Genomic DNA, 22135 nt, shown 5'->3' on the forward strand with positions numbered 1-22135 from the left:
GATTTTTCTTGAAAATATGATAATTTCTCAATATAAATTGAAATATAATTAAAACTATGCCATTTTATTAGTTGTTTAATTTTTAAAGTTTTAAAATTATAACACCATTAAATGGGAGATGTGATTCACGCTAAAAATAAATAAATATTTTTTCCACTAATGACTCTCACTGTGGAAAATAAAAATCTCGAGAGATGTCCCTTTTCTGGTTCCTTTTTGGGATGCCAAAACCCATTTCCAGCGAAGCAGTAATTAATAAAAAGGTTTCTGAGCCAGCAAGCAAGCACGATATTTATGAGCATGTTGGCACGTGTCCGTATCTTGAAAATAATTAGTCTCATGCAGCTTTTCATTAAATAAAATGCAACGAAACTGTCGCATAAAATAAAAGTTCCTCTTTTATCTTTTTTTTTTTTTTTTATTATTATTATAATGTTTAGCTGTTTGGACTTTTACAAATCAAGATCATAAATGGATGAAGCATTCTGATGAATTATGACTACTACTGAACTTAACTACTGGAGGCCATACACAAGCAATGCTCCAACTCCTGCAATGCCAATAATAAGACCAACAATGACTCCAATGGGTGGCAAGGCACCACCCACTGGTTTTCCAGTATTCACATCATACTCAACAAATCTCTTTTTCGGTGCACTGCATTGCGGGCAGACGTAACTATCAGGCTGCACATCAGATCAGAGTATTTTCAGTACTGAATTATACATTATTATGTTTTTTTTTTACTGTATTAGTCATAAGATTAAAAGAAGGCAAAAATTTACTTGTTCATCAAAAGATTTCTGCAAAGTGTAAATGAATCCACAATCAAGACATATATGAGTTGCTCTAGCCTGCAAGAGGAGAGGGTGAATAATATATGAGAGTTCAATAAGAACAGTCAGAAAATGAGAACAAGCAAAAGAAAAGACAATTGTAATTGTTCTTCTTGCCTTCTGTGCCTCTGTTAATTTCCGGCCAAAGCGAGGAGGAGCAGGCCTCTTGGTCAATCGTTTTACATCAACTTCAGCACCTCTGTGACATCGAGTTGGTCAAATTAAGCAACATGAGGTAGTACTAATAATAAGTATTGCAAGAGCGGAAAACTAAAGAGGCATGACAATGTGTAATGTTTTCAAGTTCAAAACACAAAATAGATACAATTATCAGGCACATGATTTTGCATCTATGGAACAATTAAAAAGCATTAGTAAATTTGTTGCATTCAACCTGCTTACAACAAAGTAGACAGAGTCAGGCTTTGCTTGGATAGCAGTCTTGGTAAATCCCAACTTATCTGCAGGCCACAGTTCATCTCCAAAGAAACTACTAGTGTAAAGGACTTGGTCACCGGCCTTTAACCCTGCCTTTGCAGCATTCCCTCCGCTATCAACCGCCTGATTGCACACCCATGATAAATTGATAAACTTGATAACAAATTTGAAAAATATATTAAATGTGTTTGAAATATAGACGTAGCTTTTCTCATAATGCATGCATGCAGATGCAGTTGAAGTAACAACAATATTGAGCTGTTCCTCTTGGAAAATAAATTTCAAATTAAGCAGCTAGAAAGAATCAACGCTACGTACACTTCTGATGATTGAAGACTATATAAAAAATATCACAATTGTAACTAGTTCAATTCACACATATTTGAAGCTTTTCTGATCTTGATAAATTAAGCTATACTCATAATCATTTGGCAGGAGGCCGCCAGTTACATGAGTTGGAAAAAAAAAGAAAACAAAAAAAATTCCTATATGAACCTTGACTGATGAAACCAATGCATGTCATATTATAGTTTACAAAGAGCACTATATATTGTTGAGAAACAAGATTGCTCTGACTCTGAAGTGAAGTCCTAAATGATCTACTTTGATTATGTTTATCAAATGAAATATAAGAAGAATAAAAAAAGAAAGCACACAGATTCAAATTAATGCACCAAACTTCACCAAGCCAAAGTTAAAAAAAAAAAAGAATATCTGATATATAATGATAGTCCATGGAAATAGCCAGGAAAATCAGAATGGAAGCAATGACTCACAGTGATGACAACACCACCCCCGGACTTCTGGCCCAGGGTCAAGCCTAGAGGCTTATCAACCTCAACCTCAATGGTCCTGGAAGCTCCAGCAGTCCTCGCATTGATTTCAAATCCTCTCCTTCCTGAAAGAGCTCTATTCCTACTCCCACTCTTGCTTATCAAAGACAAGCCATGGAAGGCAGTTTTCTAGCACAAGAAGAAGGGCAGGCAATCAAATTGGTTCAACTGGTCTCAAGAGTCTAGACTATTTGGAATGAAGAGGTCAAGAGCTCACCTGGGATTGTGCAAGGAAATGAGGGGTTGGAGAAGATAATGAGTTGCTTCTGCGAGGGACGTTGGAGATGGAGATGGAAGAGGCCGAGGCAGAAGCAGAGGCTGCCATTTCTGGACCCGAAGATGAAGTAGACTAGAGTGGGCGCTCCTCCATTCTTGCTGTGGTGGCGGATAAGTAGAGTAAAAGGAACGGGGGAGCTTCAAGCTTGTGGATGAGAATGGGTGGCCCAAAGGATTGGATGTACAAGTGTAGAAGTCCTGGGGTGGTGTGGGAAAAGCCAGTCCACTTGTTGCTAGCCTGCTACTGCTACCCAAGAGCATCAGGTGAACACACTCCTCCCAAGTCCCAAGTACTGTACCAGAAAAAAAAATAAAAATAAAAATCAAACCTTGAATTATTAGTATCATCATGTATTGTACTATACTAATCTCATTCAAAATGTCATACTTTCAGGTATAAACTCAAATATTGGCTTCCATTACATAAAAAAAGCACCTTATTATTCAGCATCAAAAAATTTGGTAAGGACTAAGGAGAAAGGTCATTGTGGTTTCCATGGAATTTAACTCATCAGAAAGGAGAAAAAATTGAGCTTTAGTTGAACAAGCAAAGGAAAAGAATGGCAATATGCGTGGAAGAGATAGGTTGTCCTGTTCTAAAAATTCCGGATTCTATTTCAGATTAAAGCGTTAGTCAAGTAGTGGCAGCATTTACATTTTACTAAAAAATAATAATAATAATAATAATTGGAGTCCAATGTTTAGGCTTCAAAGCAAGCAAAATAGGGGCTTTTGTTTATGGTCCACATTAGTTTGTACTCTATCCTGCTCGCTTTCTCAATCAGTTACCATACCAACCAAGGGGTGCTTGCCCAAGAAGCTCTGCAGAATAATTGCTATTAGAAAAGACCTCTAAGACTCCAACTTTCACACACACAGACACACACACACAGAGAGAGAGAGAGAGAGAGAGAGATTGCTATTTAGAGAAGACCGCAAAGACTCGAACTTTCACAGAGAGAGACAGAGAGAGAGATTTCTATTAGAGAAGACCTCAAAGACTCCACTTTTCAGAGAGATAGAGAAAAAGAGAGATTGCTATTAGTGTAGACCTCAAAGACTCCAACTTTCAGAGAGATAGAGAGGCAGATTGCTATAAGAAAAGACCTCAAAGACTCCAAGCGAGAGAGAATGGAGAGGAAGGTGGTTTTGGTGTGCGGTGCTGTTGGGTTCCTGGGGCTACTTGCTGCTGCTCTGGCTTTTGGTGCAGAGGCTACAAGGGTGAAGGTGAGTTGCACCTCTTTTTATTCTTCTTAAGTTTTTTTTTTCTTTTCTGCTCCTTATGAAGCTTTGGTTTTGGTTTGGATATCGATATTGATGTTCTGTTATGTTGTCGTCCGATATTATTACTTTCAATTAGGAAGGGGAGTTCTTAACTGATAATTTTGGTGTCGTTTGAATGTTTTCTGTTTGTTAATTGCACTCATTCTCTCTCTCTCTCTCTCTCTCTCTCTTTCTCTTAATTGCTTAGTTTTCTTGTTTTTGAAAAAACGTGGACAAGTAACTTTTGCGGAGGGAAGTGTTGTTATAGGAACCATTGATTGTTGAGATGGTGCTTGGTTTTTTTCTAATTTGAAAATGGAGCCATGGTTAGGAAGTTTGGTTGAAATGATTGTAATATGGTCTTTGACAGGGCCTATATTTGATATATGCATGCACATCGAAATAACATATTATTTAGATGATATTTTCAGTCTATAGAGTGAATACAAGATGATTTCCAATAGAATCCATTCTCATGAAGCAAGACTAGCAAATATTTCAAAGCGAATTTAAGGAGAGATAAAGGACAGGTTGATGACTTGATGGGAAGATCAAGAGAGGTTCAATGTTTGAACATTAGATGAGGTCGTAAAGTACGCTTCCTGCCTTAATTTGTTTGGTGAGAAAGAGACTAATTGCAAATAAAAAAGCAAATTCTAATGGGTGAAGTTTTTGCTTGAAAATTTGAGGGGAAGTCTCTTTCGCTTTCCATAATTTCTCATCTACCTGTACTATGAAATATCAATTCAAGAGTAAATGTTTGAATGAAGAGTCTCTTCTCTTGCTCTTTACACACTGAGAAGAATGGCAAGTTGGCACACTTGAATATAATATTTTAGACTCTGGAACACAGAATGGAGAGGTACTAGTATGTTCTCAGGTATCATCATCGTTGTCCTGTTCTATTTAGCTTCAACCACTTTAAATGGCTTGTTCCAAGTCAATTGTTTATGAGGTTATGTCTGATGTAGTTTGGATTTACTACTGCATCAAGCATACCATTTAGTCAGTGATAAGGAGTGACATAAGTGAGTACAGTAGCATTTCTCATATTAATATTTAGTAACTGAAGCTTAATAATCTTCCCTTGTCATATCAGAGATGATCTCAAGTACTCATCCTTGATGAGCTTCCACATAAAAATTCAAGTAGTGCTCTTTTTCCTGCTTAGAGTTTTTTTTTTTATTATTCTTTGAAGAACTCTCCACACCTTGGTTGAGAGATTATACTGTCTACATAACATGGTTGTTAACTTTGTAGGTCTCCGATGTAGATACCACATCACCTGGTGACTGCATATATCCAAAGAGCCCTGCTTCGCCTCTTGGATTAACAGCTGCCCTGGCACTTTTGGTGGCCCAATTAATTATAAACATTGTTGCTGGCTGTGTTTGTTGCCAGAGGCATCAAAATTCCTCCAATTCCAACAGGACATTAGCGTTGATCTCCCTGATTGTTTCTTGGTAACACAGTTTGCATTTTACTTGATATCCATTTTAATGTTGCATGATATATTCTGTTTATTCTGGGGTGCTAGAATCATGCAAGTTTTTTGCCTATACAAGTAACACATTGATGAACTACTCACAACTAATAATTTGGCTGGCTGGATATTGCTTTCTGGAAGGATGGGATGCCATTTAAAAGTATGTGCCCTCTGCAGGTTATAATTCCAGAATGACATATAGAATAATTCACTGTGTCTACAACTTGAAGAGACACTTTTTCCTGCCAGAAAGCTTTGCATGAATTTCATTGTAGTTTGATATGGCTATCGGCAAATTGAGTTCTGAAAGTGAAATAGTTTAATTTTAGAATATGGTAAGTGACATTATTGGCAATTTGATGACTGAGGAAGTTTTCCTTAGGTATTCAATCATTCTTCAGATGCAGATAAAATTTTATGACATAGATTTGAACTTACAGCAGCATAGTCTTGAGCCTTGATTATCTTTGTTATTTGCACAGGTTTTGTGCAATGTGCTTTGTATTTATAGCATAATTTTGTGACTGAGTGAAATTCATCATGCGACAGGGTTACTTTTACCATAGCATTTCAGCTATTGCTGACTGGGGCTGCACTTAATGACCAGAGAACTCAGCAAAACTTGTATTGCTATGCTGTCAAACCGGGGGTGTTTGCCGGAGGAGCACTGCTATCTCTTGCTACTGTTTCTCTTGCCATTATTTACTATGTCTCTCTATCGACATTCAATACCACAAATACACCACATTTCAACCAGAACCAAGGCATTGCAATGGCACAACCAGAAATCCCCCCTCAGAACACTGAACCAGTTTTTGTCCATGAAGATACTTACAAAAGGAGACAATTCCCCTGATCATACACATTCAACAGCTTATGGACAGTTTGAGTAGAGTTTGTTATGTGGATTGCTTGATTATGAATTATAATTATGATTCAAAACCTTGTGACTTTGGGGATTCTCTCTGAATATTCCTAGTTATTCCCCACCTCACATACGGATGGATGCAAACAATAGTTACTGTTGTTGTTGTTGTTGTTGTTGTTGTTGTTGTTATAATACTGTAATGTAATACAATACAATAGCTTGTATAATTTTGGCTATTTGCTTAAAGGACAGAGAGATACAATAGTTTTGATACTCTGACATGCTAAATGCTAGAATAAAAAGATATGAATTATAAAAATTATTATGATTTATGAGAATACTCTTTCTCAGTTTTTCAATGATTTCAGTGCAAGATGCATTCATGCATCAAGATCCACCAGTAAGATTACCTGAAAAAGCAAACAAAAAAGATGATTATCATTATCCAGAGACATTAATAGCATAAGAGCTGGGCAAAGTACTAATTGAAAACGGCCCATGAAAATGGAAAAATTTATGAGCACTGAGCCCAAGCTTTCTCAGAGTCAAAAGAATTCAATTACCATCCGTACCCTTGCACGCTCCAATCACGTGTTAGCTAGACAATAGCGCACGCTTCGGGGACCTGACAGTGATAGCATGCCAGATGCCATCCAAACCATCCGATCACCATCTAACGGTTGATTCCCCCATATCAGTAAATTCCTTATCCTAATCCTCAGGAACACGACACCGCATCTTCACGTCTCCGAACTTTATATAGCACCGGGGACCCATCGGCTTCTCTTCGGCTCTTCCCCCCGGATCTCGTCACCGTTTGGCTAATTTTTAATTTTTTTTTTAATTTTCGGGAAAAAAGAGAGAAAAAGTAGTCGAGAGAGAGAGAGAGAGAGAGAGAGAAAAAAAGAAAAAAGAATCAGCATCTAGAAGCCTGATGTTATCCTCGTGCTCTCCGGTTATGATCACCGCCGGTGCTCTTATGCTTTTCTAAGTGGTAACCCTAGCCTAGCGTGTTTACCGGAGAAGACCGCCGGCGATTGAGAGTGCGTCGAGATCTGGATTTAGGGTTTCTGGGAAAGGGCCGATGGATAGCTCAGATGGGTGGGCGGCGGTGGGGGCGATCGTGTGGGTGCGGCGGAGGAATGGGTCGTGGTGGCCAGGGAGGATCCTGGGACCGGGGGAGCTTGCTGAATCGCATCTTTTGTCGCCGAGGTCCGGTACGCCCGTCAAGCTCCTCGGCAGGGAGGACGCCAGCGTGTTAGCCCTATGCTCCCTTCTTTTTTTCCCCTAATGTGTTTGTTTGGATTGGATTTCTTTTGCTGCCTGAATGATTTGAGCATATTTGTCCATGATATTAAATTGGTTTCTTTTTCTTGAATTCCTGATTCTGTTTTCGATATAAAGCTAGGATTTTTATGGTCTTTCATCTGTTTTTGTTTTCGTTCTTCTTAAATCTTGTAATTTCTTTACAGGTTGCAAGAGGTTTGTATCTAAGGTTTCAATGGAAGACTTGTTTCTTGGTGTTTCTAACTATTGATATTGATTTACCTTTTCGAACTTGTTGATGACTGAAACTCTTTGCTTTTCAACGAGTATTATCTTTTTGTAGAATGAACACAGGAGATGTAGTTTTTCTTGATTGCTGTGTTTGTGTTTGTGTTTTTTTCTTATCTTGTTGAAACCGGTAGATTGTTATACCAAGCACCATCAACTTAAAGGATCCTTTTGGTTGCTTAAGAGACAGTTGGTCACATTATAAAACTACTTGCCACATCAAGGCTGATGTTTCATTGGGTTTTGATGTTTCTAATGGAGTATGGTTGAATGTTTAGCTACAAGGTTAGACAAGGACATTTGCCAACATGAAGCTTGAAGTTTGAAACACCAACATTTAAAGCTTACATCTGGGATGGCTTCAAATCCTCTTGCCTGTGGCTGAAAGGCTCGTAGCATCGCTATGAGATTTGAGAAACCTAAATAAAGAAGCATAAAGGAACTTACTTGTACTTTTGATATATATAAATATTGGTGGATTTAGGTATCTTGAGGAGAGGAGTATTGTCCATACTACGGATACAATGAGCCTTTCACTGTCTTCATCATGATAACTCAACTTCCGAAGAATGAGAAATGCATAGTTGTTCCCTTTACTCGTTTATGTTGATTATGTGGCAATGGTTGGATCAAAATGCCATGTCTTGGTTATTTAGTTGTCTAAAGTCTGAGTTATTTGAGGATTGGGATTGCAATTGTTACTAGAGGTTGAGACATGGGACATTTCTACCATGCTCCTCAGCAATTTCTTACTGGGTCTACAGATCTACTCATACATTTCTGATCTTGCTACTTTGCGCTATTTAAGATAATCATATACAGTTAAGCTTTTTCCTGAAATTTCAGGAAATTGTCACTTGATGCTGTTTAGCATATAAATTTCATCTTAGTCTGTGCACGACTATTTTGACGCTCAAGAATTCTTTTTCTTTGGTCATCTGATTTTTCTATTTGGTTTATGAATTAACCAACATGTGTTAATGGCTTATTTTGCATGTTGTGAGCGCTGATCTTCTTTTTGAATTTCTTCACATTTGCACCCCTGATTACTAGTGTTGCATATATTAGATATTCATATAGCATGATTATTCATGTAGCATGCTTGTGTTGTTTCATGTAGTGCATAATTCCTGAGGTCCTTTTCTCAGGGACTGGTACAACCTAGAGAAATCAAAACGCGTGAAACCATTTCGATGTGGGGAGTTTGATGCTTGTATCAAGAAGGCTGAGGCTTCCCAGAAAATTCCTATTAAGAAGAGAGAGAAGTATGCACGTCGAGAGGATGCCATCCTACATGCTCTTCAGCTTGAGAAGCAGCAGAGTCTGGGAACTAATTCAAGCTGTTTAAGCAATAACTCCTTAGGCACTTTAAAGAGAGAAAAAAGTCATTGTTCTTCCTCAGATATCCACAGGCCTTGTAGCTCTAATCAGACATCACAGACACTTTCCAAAAGAGTTGCATCATCACCTGAAGAAGAAGATTTGGGCAGGTCCTTTTATGTTGAGAACACCAGGAACTTTAAGGAATATAAGGATGATCCTTATGAAGCAATTCCGTGCTCAAGCGGACTGCAGGATTTTGATCTTCCAGTTGTTCCACCAAAGAGTAAGCTTTCTCAATCTGTATCCCAGGTGAGGTCACAGAGAAGCACCAATGCCTTCGTAGATCCCCTTCCAGTTTCTGGGAGCATGGCAGTTGTAAGTTATGAGTACAGTGAACCGAATTCTTTGGTATATCAAGGGAAAAGGTCACATGGATCTCGTACCGAAGAAACTACTGTTAAAAGATGTGATAGGCGCCAGCCACTTGCTATAGTCTTGCAGAATAGTACAGGATTCCCAGATTCTCAATTTACTCCTCTGAGTCATGATTCTGGCACCATACCAAATCAAGTATCAAAGGACCATGTAGGTGTTATACACCGTGTGAAAAGGAGCAGATGCGTCTACCAGCCAGCGGATGCAATTGATTCTCCTGATCAGTTGGGACAGCCTTCCAAAGATATTACTACAACAGCAACGAGGTTTGGAAGGGATGCTTCTATGAACCGTGCTAAAAGGAGCAGATGTGTTTCCCTGACAGCTGATACGGATGACTCTTCTGATCAGCTGGAGCATTCTTGTGAAGAAACGGCAACAAAAGCAAACCACGTTGTGATGGATAACAGCCACTATCCTCCTAGTTACTCATCAGAGGAAAGCACAGATTCTAGTTCATCTGAAGCAGATGAGTCAGATTCTTCAGCAACAGATTCTATGGAAGCTTACATGGGAGAAGAGGCAAACCTCCTGGCGGGTAATGTTACTGATGTGTTTTACACCTACATTAACCTCTTCATATCATTTCTATGCTGCTTTATTGTAGTTATATCTACCTAAACGTAACATATGTTCGTCTGGCGGTTCTTTCATTTTATATTTAAACGCTGATAGAACCATTAAAAAAAGAAAAGAAATTCTACAGGACTTCAAACATGTGATCTGTCTGCATGTCGTTTTATAGGGAAAAATGGAAATAAGAAGAATAAAGGGATGCCTCCATACAGTATCATGCCTCGGTCACATTCTCACAAGAAGATTGGTGATGATTCTGCTGAAGTTGGAACATCCATGTGGCATTTGAAAGGGAATTACAACATTCAAAACTTGGAAAGGAGGTCCATGAATGATCTGGATGAGAATATCCACAAGTTTGCTGATGCATGGGATGGTTCCTCTGACAATGCATCATATGGAAGTGAGGAAGCTACTTTTAAGATGAAAAGAATGGGGTCATCTGGGCGAAGTCCTTACAAAAAGAGAAAGTTTGATCATTATTTTGATGAGGCCTATCAGGGTGCTTCAATTGATAGTTATTTGGGTAATCCAAGTCATCCTTTGGCTTTGCAAGAAGCTAAAGATAGTTCCACTGATTTTGATGATGATAACTATATGGTTTCCATGTCAAGGTGGGAGGCTGATGAGCCATCTCATGTGGTTCGTAGGAAATACTGGGAGGAGTCAGAAGAATGTTCTAGCCCAGTTTATGCTGGTCAGTTCAGGCAAGGAAGGAGGCCCATGCTGATAGATGTTGATTTGGAGGTTCAAGCTCGCTATCAACGTGAGCATGTCCCTTGGGTTTCTATGATGAGCAGATTAAATGGGAAATCAATTGTGGGGCATCCGATCCATGTTGAAATTTTGGAAGATGGTTCTGCTGATCTGCTTGTTTCAAGAAGAGAATCCAATCTAAGTGGGAGCACACCATCCTTTTCTTTCTGGACAACTGCCAAAAGGACTGCCAAGCAACGAACACCTCGACCTATTCCGGCATCATCAGCATTCAAAGACAGAGATCCTGATCTGTTTGAACATACCAATAATCTCAAAAGCAAGCATCCCATGAAGAATGCACAGTCTGTTCTTTTTAACCAAGAGTCCAGGTTGGGAACAAAAGGCACCTCCCATCTTCGCCGATCTTCATCAACAAAGTCTCAAAGGAAGGTCTCCAAAAGGACGAGCTTAGCCAGCCAGAAAACATGTGCACTATCCTCTTTTTCAGGTGTATCAAAGCGGCATGGTGAGATTGGAGATTTTAAATTTACTGAGAGTGGTGATGCACTGGCTGGATTGATCCGACTGGAGGGGTCAGTGCCTCTGGTGACATGTGTTCCGGTAAAGGTTGCATTCAGTAGGATATTGGAATCAATAGGCAGGCAACCGCCTTCATGTCACCGTGGCTTGAATGCCAGTTATGTTGCAAGAAATGCATTGCATGCTTGATCAGCTTGTCCTCGTTGATAACATCTCTCCACAGCATTCAAGTTCATTTGAGCCGTATAATATCATTGATCGACCAAGTTCAACATTATTTCTTCAAATCTTAAATTCTTTGCTTTCTCTGGTTGCTCCTCAATGTTGTTGGTTGTTGCTCGTGAAGAAAAATGCTCAAAGAGATGAACAAGATTTCAGTACCAAAGATCAAGCTTTATTGTGACCTTTGGTTTCTCGACTCCCTGTAAAGTGCTAACATTTCAGCTTATATAGTGTGTGTTTTTCAGTTTTGTTCAATTGTGGAAGAATATGATGAATGTATTATTATTATTATTATTCAAAGTAGTATTGGATAACAGCATCCTCTTGATAGTTGTGTTAAAGGCAAGGGCACTCGTCTTAGTCGTCTACCCTTTGTTCTCGTGGGTAATAATTTCTCCAGGCAATGCCTTCCCATATGTGTTTTTGTGCATGTTTTTTTTTTCATTGTAGGTAGAATTAAATGCCTGCAGTCTCTCGTTTGCAATATTATTATTATTATTATTTATTTCGTATAAAAAATTGTTTTCATATCTAAACTTTGATGCCACGATGTCCAATAGTAATAAGTAAAAAAGAGGTGGCAGTGGGAAGACGTGGGTGTAGTAGCACTGTAGTATTTGAAAATGGTCAAAAAGTCAAAGCCTGTCTCCACTACAAGTGCCACGCGTTATCAAAGTACTTGAGCTTGTATGTTCTTGTTTTGTACCAATTATTTATTTATTTATTTATTTATTTTTATGAATAAAAATAATGGAAAGTTGAGGCCTTGATTGGGTTCCGAAGGGAGATTGAAACGGACACGCAGGACAAAAATAATGGCTCTCCAATCACAGCAAAATGCTCCACAATAATAAAAATTATAAATTACAAATTATAAATTATAAATCAAATAAAAATAAATAAGTAAATAGGATTTTATTCTTGAGAATGAGAGGCTCGTCCTGGATCTTCTTCTCGGCCTTTTCCTGAACTCGCTTCTTCTTCAATGCGACCTTTTACTTCGTCTCATCCTCTCTCTCTCTCTCTCTCTCTCTCTATCTTGGGATAGGACTCCGGAGGTAAGGAGGATTTCCCTTTTGATGCTTTGTATTCCTTCCTTTATTTGTTTGCTGGATTTGATTGATGAGATTGAGTTTTTTTCCTGCCCAAAAGATCCCTTCTTTTTTATAGATTACATCTGTCCAAAAAAATGGTTTTTCATTTTTTGGTGGTTAATCAAGTTCTGCACTTTTGGTTATATATATTATGGTTTCTTTGAAACTTTTTTCAAACAGTTTCCTTACATTTATTGGAAAGATTTGATTTTTAGTTTGGGGCTTTGAGAATTCTTCGATCAATAAACTCCTTTGGGCTGTGTACTTTTAATATGAGATGTGATTTCTCTCATAGTCATGCTGTTTTCATCAATTAAGATCTCTCAAGCCTCTACTAATTTTCTTGTATGATCTCTGAAATGGAGAATTTTGCAGTTATTTTGTGGTGATTTGCAATCATGTGTGTGTGTGTCAATTATTGCACTTTTTCAATTTGGGGATTGTTTTCTGGTACAGTACTTGAAGTTGCTAAATTGTTTCCTTCCCTTGTCATTATTGAATTTTTTTTCTAACCATGGGTGTTTTTTCCCCTACCTTATGGCTTCTATGCTTTAAGGGGGACAAACAGACAGACATGGTTATGATTGTTAGATGGTGCTGTACTTGAAGTTTCTCTAATTGTTACCTTTCCTTTCTATCATTGTATTGGTCTCAGACTTCTGTTTTTCTTTCTTTCTTTAATTCTTTTTTTGTGTGTGTGGCTCCCATTAGCATCATTTGGCAATTTTTTTTGTTGATCTGTTTGTGTAGGTGCTTTAGGTATGCTTGTTGAGCTCTTTCTATGATTGTATGAACTTAAATGACATAAATCAATGCACACAAATACATATGTATGCTTCATTTGTGCCGCTTTACTGTAGTGCAATTTATGGTTCGTATTTCACAGTTTTGACCAATTAGATTTACTGATTGTTGATATAAATTGCGCATTAAAAAAAAAACCTCCACAATAGGAGGGTGGTAACTCATCTCTCTCCCAAGTGAGAGGTTGAGGGTTTAACTCCCACTTAGAACAATGGTTGAGGATTGTGGCATGTCCATATTCATATAAACAAATGCGGGTAAAATATGACAGTGTTCCTTTTGTTTTTGCTACGCAAAGCTTAGTCTTTTACTTTTTTTAATAGAATTCATTGGTCATATCCTTTGTTTATATTCTATCTTTTTTCTTTTTGAACTTCATCACGTGTAAATGGATTATTGTTGCTAACTTCCAATAACTGAAAATGTTCAAAATCATGCAGAAATTTACTGAAAGGGAAAGCATTTTATTCATTGTTCAGGCTACTGTCCTGTCAAATCCCCTGAGGTTGTGAGTTTCTGGGCAAAGCTCCTAGGAAAAACTTTGAAATCGAACTCTATCATCGGCTATTAGTTGTTTGCACGAAGGAAGAACTAATGGCTCTTGGTAGCAATATCTTCACAGAGATTCCCGAGGCACAGTCTGTTGATAGTGAATCATCTACTACTAGCAATGAATATGAGAATATTCACCCTGTCAAACTTTTAACAAGTTCTAGTGTCAAAATTGGCTCAACTTCAACAAGTGGTGTGCATGAGCTTCTCGAGTGTCCAGTCTGTACAAATTCAATGTACCCTCCCATACATCAGGTAATTTGTATCCTTTTTGAGAACTATGCAATTATCTTTTTATGGCACACAACCCAAATCACTGAAGTGTTTAACAACGACATGCAGTCACTAAAATGCAGAGATGCGAACAGATTAGTAAATTACAATGGTATCATTTTCTTATTTCACAAAGTTGAGACTTTAACTTAAGTTCATTTGTTCGATGTTGATAAGCAATTCTTTTCCATTCATTTCCTATGGAAATTTTTCTTCCACATTTGTCTATTTTTTAACATTTTTTTCTTTCAATGCGCACCTTTGATTTTTCAAATGCCTGTTGGAGAGCATTTAGGCCTTTCGCTAGTTGTTTTAATAATTACAGTATAAGAGATAATAAATTTCTCACATTCCTTTAATTGTGTTGCGCATTGCATTATGATCTTATTTCAAGATATATATTTGGGTCTTGTTGCCGTTTTGGTACTGACTATTGGACATGTTTCTCTGTTCAATATATTAGTGGTTTATCTTCTTTTTTCCCCCAAAAGAAAAATCTATAATTGGCAACTTGATCATCCCTGATCAGAAATGAGAAACTAGTGTCTTTTCATGCTAGATTAGGTCTGTATATATTGAGTCTCCTGAAACTCCACGCATGAGGTAGTGCTTCTATCTCAAGATGGATTATTTTTTCTAAGGAAAGGAGCTTGTGAATTCCACAATGCTCTTTTTTTTTATTCACTCTGTTATCAAATTATTGGCATTAGTATTCTGAAACTTATTTCAAAATATATATATTCCTTGTTAGTGCTTTTGTTTTACACACTATGGGATTTAACATATAACATACCTAATGTACTTCTTACTTTGATGAATTTTATGCAGTGTCCTAACGGGCACACCCTCTGCTCGAGTTGCAAAGTCAGAGTTCATAATCACTGCCCAACTTGTCGACAAGAGCTAGGCAATATCAGATGCTTGGCTCTTGAGAAAGTGGCAGAGTCACTTGATCTCCCCTGTAAATATCAAAGCCTTGGGTGCTCTGAGATATTCCCTTACTACAGCAAATTGAAGCATGAGCAGCTCTGCCGGTTCCGGCCCTACAATTGTCCGTATGCGGGGTCTGAATGCTTGGTTACCGGTGACATTCCCATGCTCGTTGCTCACTTAAAAAATGATCATAAAGTGGACATGCATGATGGTTGCACTTTTAACCACCGTTATGTGAAATCCAACCCTCATGAAGTTGAAAATGCAACGTGGATGCTCACTGTAAGATATCATTTTTCTTGATAATGTCCAATTTTCTTAAAATTTGGTAACATAGACAAAATTCTGTCATAGAACACATTTGTTTTTGTTCATGTATGAATGTGGAGTGTCAGATATTATAGAACAAAAAGATCAGTGGAAATTACTTGTTTCCACCTTCAATTGCTTTTATGATTTTATCAATTAAACAATTTGTTTATGTGCAGGTTTTCAATTGTTTTGGCCATCATTTCTGCCTTCATTTTGAGGCCTTCCTCTTAGGTGTGACGCCAGTGTACATGGCATTCTTAAGATTTATGGGTGATGAAAATGAGGCGAAGAATTTCAGTTACAGCTTGGAAGTGGGCGGTAATGGCCGAAAGCTAATATGGCAGGGTGTCCCGAGGAGCATAAGAGATAGCCACAAAAAGGTTCGTGATAGTTACGATGGGCTTGTCATCCATCGCAGCATGGCCTTGTTTTTTTCCAATGGCAATCGGCAGGAGCTGAAGCTTCGGGTGACTGGTCGAATTTGGAGAGAACAATGATTTTTCTTAGCCTTAACTGGTATTGTGATGTATTAAACTCCTGCTGTACTTGTTCATCAAAGAAATGGTATGTTTACTAAAAACATTGCAGAAAAGAACATGTGATGTTACTATGGAAACCATTGTGATGATTTTAGAGGAATGAAAACTAAGATTGTTGTTGCATATGAATGATTGCCAAAAAAAAAACTGAAACAGCTCTGTGCGGAATGAAAAAGTACAAAGTCATGTGGGTAGGCAGAAATACCCTCATCCTCTGCATTGGAAGGAAGGTTAAATTTGTCAAATTGCTCTGTTCAATCATTTATTATTATGGAGGAGGATATGGTGCAATGCTGAACTAGTTCTTTCTCAAGCCATTCAAAAGAAAACAGCAAGCCATCACAGCTCTGAAGGTCTTCTCAAGAAGCACCATGGCAATGGACATGCTTTTGCTACTGAAGCTGAAGATGAAGCTCATGATCACCAGCAGCAGCAATCCTCACTTTGTCATCCACGTCGTGCTACTCTTCCTCTTCTTGCTCAAGATCCCTATGGCGATACAAATGAGGGGGTCCTTCACTGACATGTACTTCTCCATGAGGCTCTTCTTATTCAGGCTCAACAGAGTTCTCTTCCCTGATACACCGGGTAGGAATGGCCGGAGGTGGGAGAGGGCCTTGAGGTTGTTCCGGGAGAGGTTGGCACAGCGTACCGCATCCAATGCTACAGCAAATGAAGAGAGCTTGCTTGAAGTGTCAATGCTAACTCTCTGAATGTTCAAAATAATAGTTATATTTTCAATTGAACTTAATTAATTATCCATGTTATCTCCTGTTTGATTATATATATTGTTGAACTTCAGATATGAGTTTAATTTACAGTCTTATTTCTTAATTAAAGTCTTTGAGTGTTTGCAGAGTTTTTTTTTTTTCTGTTGTACTTCCCAAGAAACTTTCAGAGAGATTTTCAAAGATAGACAAAGACAAAACTTAATGCAATATGTAATACATATAACATTAAAGTGTTGCACAAGCTATGATTTAATAGAAGATGTAAAAAGAGAATCCAATACATCCACCACTTTTGAAATAATGCAAACAATTATTGATCCACAAAAGGACATTATTATCATATCATGATTTCAAACAAGATAAAAAAAGAAAAATGTAACCTTGAACTTATTCCTGAGATCTTCCATTGAGGTACATGAACAATTTTATTACTATTATAATTATTTTCTTAGATTGAACACAACAAACATATTTAAACTTTGTCTGGTTTAAACATAGCTCGTAATTATGGTACTCATTCACTTCGACATGGTTCACATATGGATATATATATATATATATATCTACTTTTAATATCATTGAGGAATTCTTCCTCTGATCGAGATGCTAGTCTTATATAGAGTTGTTTGTCAATGAAAGACCTTGGTACGTTTATATATATCTTGCATGTTTATATAGCATCTCGATGTCACAAAGTATAGGTATAATTAATTAAGGTCATGAATATATATATTGGCTATGAATATATATACACACACACACACGCAAGTAACTGATGATATAATAATGTAGAGATTTAGGAAACATAATAAATAATATGTGGACCAAGTAAGTAAAGAATTAATGATGAATAATAATTGAATACCTCTGACATTGGCATGGCATCATCAAGTAAAGAAATTAACATGTTGTTTGGAAGGGATGATGATTCCGGGTTGGCAAAAGGCCTCCAAGAAATTAGTAACCTGCAAAACAATTGGCAGTGACATGGAAGTACGTACATACATACATACATACATATATATATATATATATATAGGTGACCGTGAGGTGATCAATGGGATCCCTACTTCTTTTATTTATCTCCTTTCTCACTGTCATTTTATCATCAAATTAATGTCACTCTCTCTGGTGCCATTGCATGGCTCATTCTCGAAAGATCAGTCCCAAATTAAACTCCCAAGGCACAAAACCTACAATGTATATATATATATATATATATATATATATTCATTAAAACATAATAGATTTTTTATTTTCCTTTTTGTTGGATATATATAGACATTCAGACAGACAGATATATGATAGGATCGAGGAATGTATATCTTAATCAATCACTCAATGAATATATATATATATATATATATATATATCCACTCACACAGTGAATGAAGACTCACTCAAGCTGATAAAGCTTCTCAATGTATTAAACTGGCATTAATTACATTACTCAAACGTAACTGACTGAATAAAAAGACTTAATTAACTAAAGAGAGAAACTATACCTACATGGCAGTATACAAGCAAACTTAAAAACACCCAAACAATTAACGACAAGATTTCAAATTATCCAGTCCCAAAACCAGTCAAATTAACACTTCAAGCCAATCAGCTTAATTGCATTTCCCATGCATGCACTGTGTGTTTTACACTCATGAGTTCCTGGAGTCAACTGTTGACGCTCTAATCAACCTGTTCTCCAACAATATATAGATAGACAGATACCTTGATATATAATTACCAGCTTGTTTGATGGCAGGAACATGGACACCGATAACGTCAACTTGTTTGGAGTGCAGCTACAAAAGACTATTATAATGATCATTGAATGATCAATTAGCTTCAACCAGGTTTGCACCTTGTTTGTATAAAACAAAGCAGCATTTGAACCTTGTCTATATATATATCTTGACTTATCTCTGATATTAATTTGTAGAATGTAATTAAGTTGGATATATATATATATATATATATATATATATGTCCATTTGCAAAGCTAGCTTGCATTCACTATATTCCCCTTCCCAATTAAGTATCCTGTTCCTCCAACAACAAGAACCTTGCTTAATTAAGCTTTAATTTTCTCCATCTCTATCTCCATGTTAATTTCTTTCACACACTAAACACGCTATACAACACACTGCTACAATTTGGGAGCTCTTGGTGCTTATATTTGAAAGTTTCATTGGCCGAGGAGGGCCTCTTGTCAAATATCGGAGAAAACAGTAGCTATGTTTTTATTTTATTTTTTATTAAATGTGGAAATTATAATTTTATTAAAAAAAAAAAACAGGATAAACACTGAAAAGAAAGAGAACAAAATAAAACAGCAAAGACTACTGCTCTTTTATTATTATTATTATTATTATTATTTTAATAAGTGTGAGTTGACAGAGGACAACTGGGGCACCCAACATGTTTAAGGGGGCCCAGTTGGTTTTCAGTGTGTGCATATATATATATATATATCTATCTATATATATTTGGATGAAGTAAATTAATAACTTATCGAGAACCATGGCGTAGTGGTTTTCACTTTGATAGTGATGATCATGCACAAATACAAAACTTGACGTGACATGTACGGTACATAAAATGTTGTTTATTTACTCTTTATTAAGACTAAGTATTATACATTAAATTACTGAATGAGTTTTTTTTTTTTTAATGAAAAATAGTTTTCTATGAGAAAAATATTTTTTGTCTTTCTAGTATTATTATTATTATATATATGGTAGAAAATTTTACCGATCATAAGATTATAATCCATGTCTATCACTTTAATACCATTATGTGTAAGGAGTTAATCATTTATTAGTAAAAAAAAATATGAATAATTGTAAAGAGTAGTTGATCCCATCCTCACACTTAATAATTAAGAGAGAGTTGCCTTTCTCCTATTGTGAAAGTATGGTTTAATTAGTCTAATATAAGTTGAAAGGAGAATTCACCAATATTACAAATCAATTTTATTAATTATATATCAAGCAGGAAATAAACATCAAAAACATTCAAATAAATAAAAAAAAGGACGGTTAATTTTATATCACATTTGGGGAATGATTAGAAAAATGTATGCAAATCTTAGAATATATAGTTGTAAAAGAATATTTGTATTCTCCATCAATAATGTGTCTGTTCATCTATCTTATACCTATTTTTAAGTTTTAATATATCTCAAATGGTTTATCCAATTTTTTTTTTTTTAAAAGAATTATACATAATTTTGAAAATTCATGTAATTTTTTTACAAATTCAAAAATTCATATATATATATACACGATCATATGACCAAGTACACCCACTAAATTATGAATCATATTATATATTGGGATGACAATTATAATTTTCAATGATCAAAACCAATCATTTTTTTCTCATGACAGAGGCGGCTCAATTTTCAATGATCAAAACCAATCATTTTTTACTCATAACAGAGGCGGCTCAATTGGTGGTTGGAACCCTATTTTTTTTTCTCATACATATACACCCATTTATGGTCAGGTTAAGTACAGAAAGCAAAGAAGTTGCACATGCTTTAGCTGGGATGACCTTATCAATGAACAACCGATACATATATACATATACATATATACATTTATAATATATATATATATATATATATATATTGTACAACACTGTATAGTTATTACTTGATTAAAATTTAAACAACATCATTACGTCTGTGCTTATGGTCCAATATTGAGGCAATCATCAACTTTTGAAGCATTCATAATTGCATGTTAAATCAAGAGTAGAAAACCTATACAAAGTGCAAATTAATTATTTCATCCAAATTCCAATATGAAAAGCTTGTAATTAGTGGTTTGCTTAGAGATAACGCTTGAGATAATCCTTAGCACGCACATAATTAACCTCTGGATATAACTGAGTAGCTTCCTCTTCATTGTCCCCAAGCTCAAAGTTTGTCAAACAACCTTCATAACAGACATGGTAGTAATGTCCTAATCCCACTTGCTCAGCATAATCCATACCTGTAATTAATCATCATATTCATAAAAAAGATGAAAATATTTCAAAATGAAGTTTTTTTAATGGTAATTATTGAATTAGTTACTATATTACTTTTGAGTTTAGTAAGGAAATCCTCTTCAGAGATGGTAGTCTTAGCAAGCTGTTTGCCAATGAGCTCCTCCCAAGCTTGAACCAGATCTATTTGTGAGAGGATGTTCTCTGGTGGTCTGATGTGCAATGTTTTGTTGACCATTCTGGGGTCATCTACAGCCTTGATTGTGTAATTTGCAATGTCATCCTCATCTACATAAATGGCTGCCATATATATATATATATATATGCATATAATTATCTCATCAGAAACAAATAAAAAAAAAAGAATAATAATACTAATTAATTAATGGTGATGATCAACGTTGAATATATATGCATGTAAATATATATATATATATATATATATATATATATGTATGTATATGCATTAATTTGTACCTTTGACATTGGCATGACCAAGTAAGAGAACATGGTCTGTAGATGGGATTATACTTCCGGGTTGGGAAAGGCCTCCAACAAAGTAACCAGCAAAGCAATTTGCAGTGACATAAGTAAATGGAATCCCTGCTTCTTCTATCGCCTTCCTTATTACCATTTTATCATCAAACGTTACTCGCCCCGGTTCAATTGCATGGCTCATCTTTGAAGGATCCGTCCCAAACTCAGAAGGCAAAAACCTCTGCAAGTATATATATATATATATATATATATATTCAATTAATCCATTCAATTCAAAATAATTAATAATTGATCATATATATATTTATATATACCTTGATGTTACCAGCTTCTTTAATGGCTTTTATGAGGTTGAGTTGGAGCAGGATATGGTGACTTCGAATATGGACACCGGAGATGGCGCAAATAACAACATCAACTTGCTTCACTGCATCAACAAGGCTCTGGTGGTCAGAAAAGGAAGCTTTGACAAGCTTTGCGCCTTGCTCTTTGAAGGACAATAACAACTGAATCTTTTCTATGTCTACTCCGATCTCCGGACGGAGAAGGACAAAGGTAGGGTGACCATTGGCCAGGCTTGCTTTCACCAATCTCTTGCCCAGATAACCAGTTGCACCAACAACAAGAACTCTGCTCTTCTCCATCTTAATTTTATTTTCTTCCCTTATTACTAGATAGATAGATAGATAGATGTATTGATGTGTCTTCTTAAATCTTAATTTCAACTACTTCAGGACTCATGAATGTTATGCTTGTGTATCCATATATATATATACACATATATATAGACATATACATATATACATTGGATTGGATGTCCCATGTGAACAAGTTGGAAATATAGCTAGACTTGAAAAGAAAGGTAAGATTGTCTGCACTTCAAGTTTGGTTGGTGGATTGAAAAAGAAAAAGCAAAATTAATAAATAAAAGTGGATGTGTTTGAACTTTGAAGATTGTAATGCTGCAGCAATAATGGTGAAAAGATTATATGAAGTTGAAAGTTACTGTTTCCTCTTTCATGGTGTCAGATGGCACAACAACTCTTGTCCCCAAAGAGAC

At 36.3% G+C, this 22135-nt stretch overlaps 5 protein-coding genes across 6 annotated transcripts; 3 read left to right on the forward strand and 2 right to left on the reverse strand.

Moving 5' to 3' along the window:
• Nucleotides 1–385: 385 nt before the first annotated feature.
• Nucleotides 386–2535, reverse strand: LOC120260439. Its single transcript, XM_039267919.1, has 6 exons — nucleotides 2325–2535; nucleotides 2051–2236; nucleotides 1231–1397; nucleotides 954–1035; nucleotides 786–854; nucleotides 386–686 (listed from the first exon to the last, which is right to left on the reverse strand). The coding sequence occupies exons 1-6, from the start codon at nucleotides 2430–2432 to the stop codon at nucleotides 516–518; spliced, it is 783 nt and encodes a 260-aa protein (XP_039123853.1). The 5' UTR covers nucleotides 2433–2535; the 3' UTR covers nucleotides 386–515.
• Nucleotides 2536–3172: 637 nt separating this feature from the next.
• LOC120260449 lies at nucleotides 3173–6273 on the forward strand. Its single transcript, XM_039267930.1, has 3 exons — nucleotides 3173–3610; nucleotides 4907–5109; nucleotides 5682–6273. Exons 1-3 carry the CDS (start codon nucleotides 3515–3517, stop codon nucleotides 5986–5988), a joined length of 606 nt encoding a protein of 201 aa, XP_039123864.1. The 5' UTR covers nucleotides 3173–3514; the 3' UTR covers nucleotides 5989–6273.
• A 532-nt stretch (nucleotides 6274–6805) lies between these two features.
• Nucleotides 6806–11512, forward strand: LOC120264092. Its single transcript, XM_039272013.1, has 3 exons — nucleotides 6806–7257; nucleotides 8703–9850; nucleotides 10058–11512. The coding sequence occupies exons 1-3, from the start codon at nucleotides 7085–7087 to the stop codon at nucleotides 11314–11316; spliced, it is 2580 nt and encodes an 859-aa protein (XP_039127947.1). The 5' UTR covers nucleotides 6806–7084; the 3' UTR covers nucleotides 11317–11512.
• A 751-nt stretch (nucleotides 11513–12263) lies between these two features.
• On the forward strand, nucleotides 12264–15979 carry LOC120264108 (E3 ubiquitin-protein ligase SINAT2-like). 2 transcript variants are annotated; one of them, XM_039272014.1, is made up of 4 exons: nucleotides 12264–12407; nucleotides 13688–14054; nucleotides 14901–15287; nucleotides 15494–15979. In XM_039272014.1, the coding sequence occupies exons 2-4, from the start codon at nucleotides 13842–13844 to the stop codon at nucleotides 15812–15814; spliced, it is 921 nt and encodes a 306-aa protein (XP_039127948.1). In that variant the 5' UTR covers nucleotides 12264–12407; nucleotides 13688–13841; the 3' UTR covers nucleotides 15815–15979. The 2 variants fall into 2 exon arrangements, with proteins under 2 accessions (XP_039127948.1, XP_039127949.1); XM_039272015.1 differs by having other exon boundaries at nucleotides 13727–14054.
• Nucleotides 15980–20240: 4261 nt separating this feature from the next.
• Nucleotides 20241–21838, reverse strand: LOC120258082 (bifunctional pinoresinol-lariciresinol reductase 2-like). The gene is made up of 4 exons (XM_039265754.1): nucleotides 21390–21838; nucleotides 21055–21295; nucleotides 20674–20877; nucleotides 20241–20582 (listed from the first exon to the last, which is right to left on the reverse strand). Exons 1-4 carry the CDS (start codon nucleotides 21717–21719, stop codon nucleotides 20419–20421), a joined length of 939 nt encoding a protein of 312 aa, XP_039121688.1. The 5' UTR covers nucleotides 21720–21838; the 3' UTR covers nucleotides 20241–20418.
• Nucleotides 21839–22135: the final 297 nt, after the last annotated feature.

This window comes from Dioscorea cayenensis, chromosome 1 (assembly GCF_009730915.1).
Source record: "Dioscorea cayenensis subsp. rotundata cultivar TDr96_F1 chromosome 1, TDr96_F1_v2_PseudoChromosome.rev07_lg8_w22 25.fasta, whole genome shotgun sequence".
Lineage (NCBI taxonomy): Eukaryota > Viridiplantae > Streptophyta > Magnoliopsida > Dioscoreales > Dioscoreaceae > Dioscorea > Dioscorea cayenensis.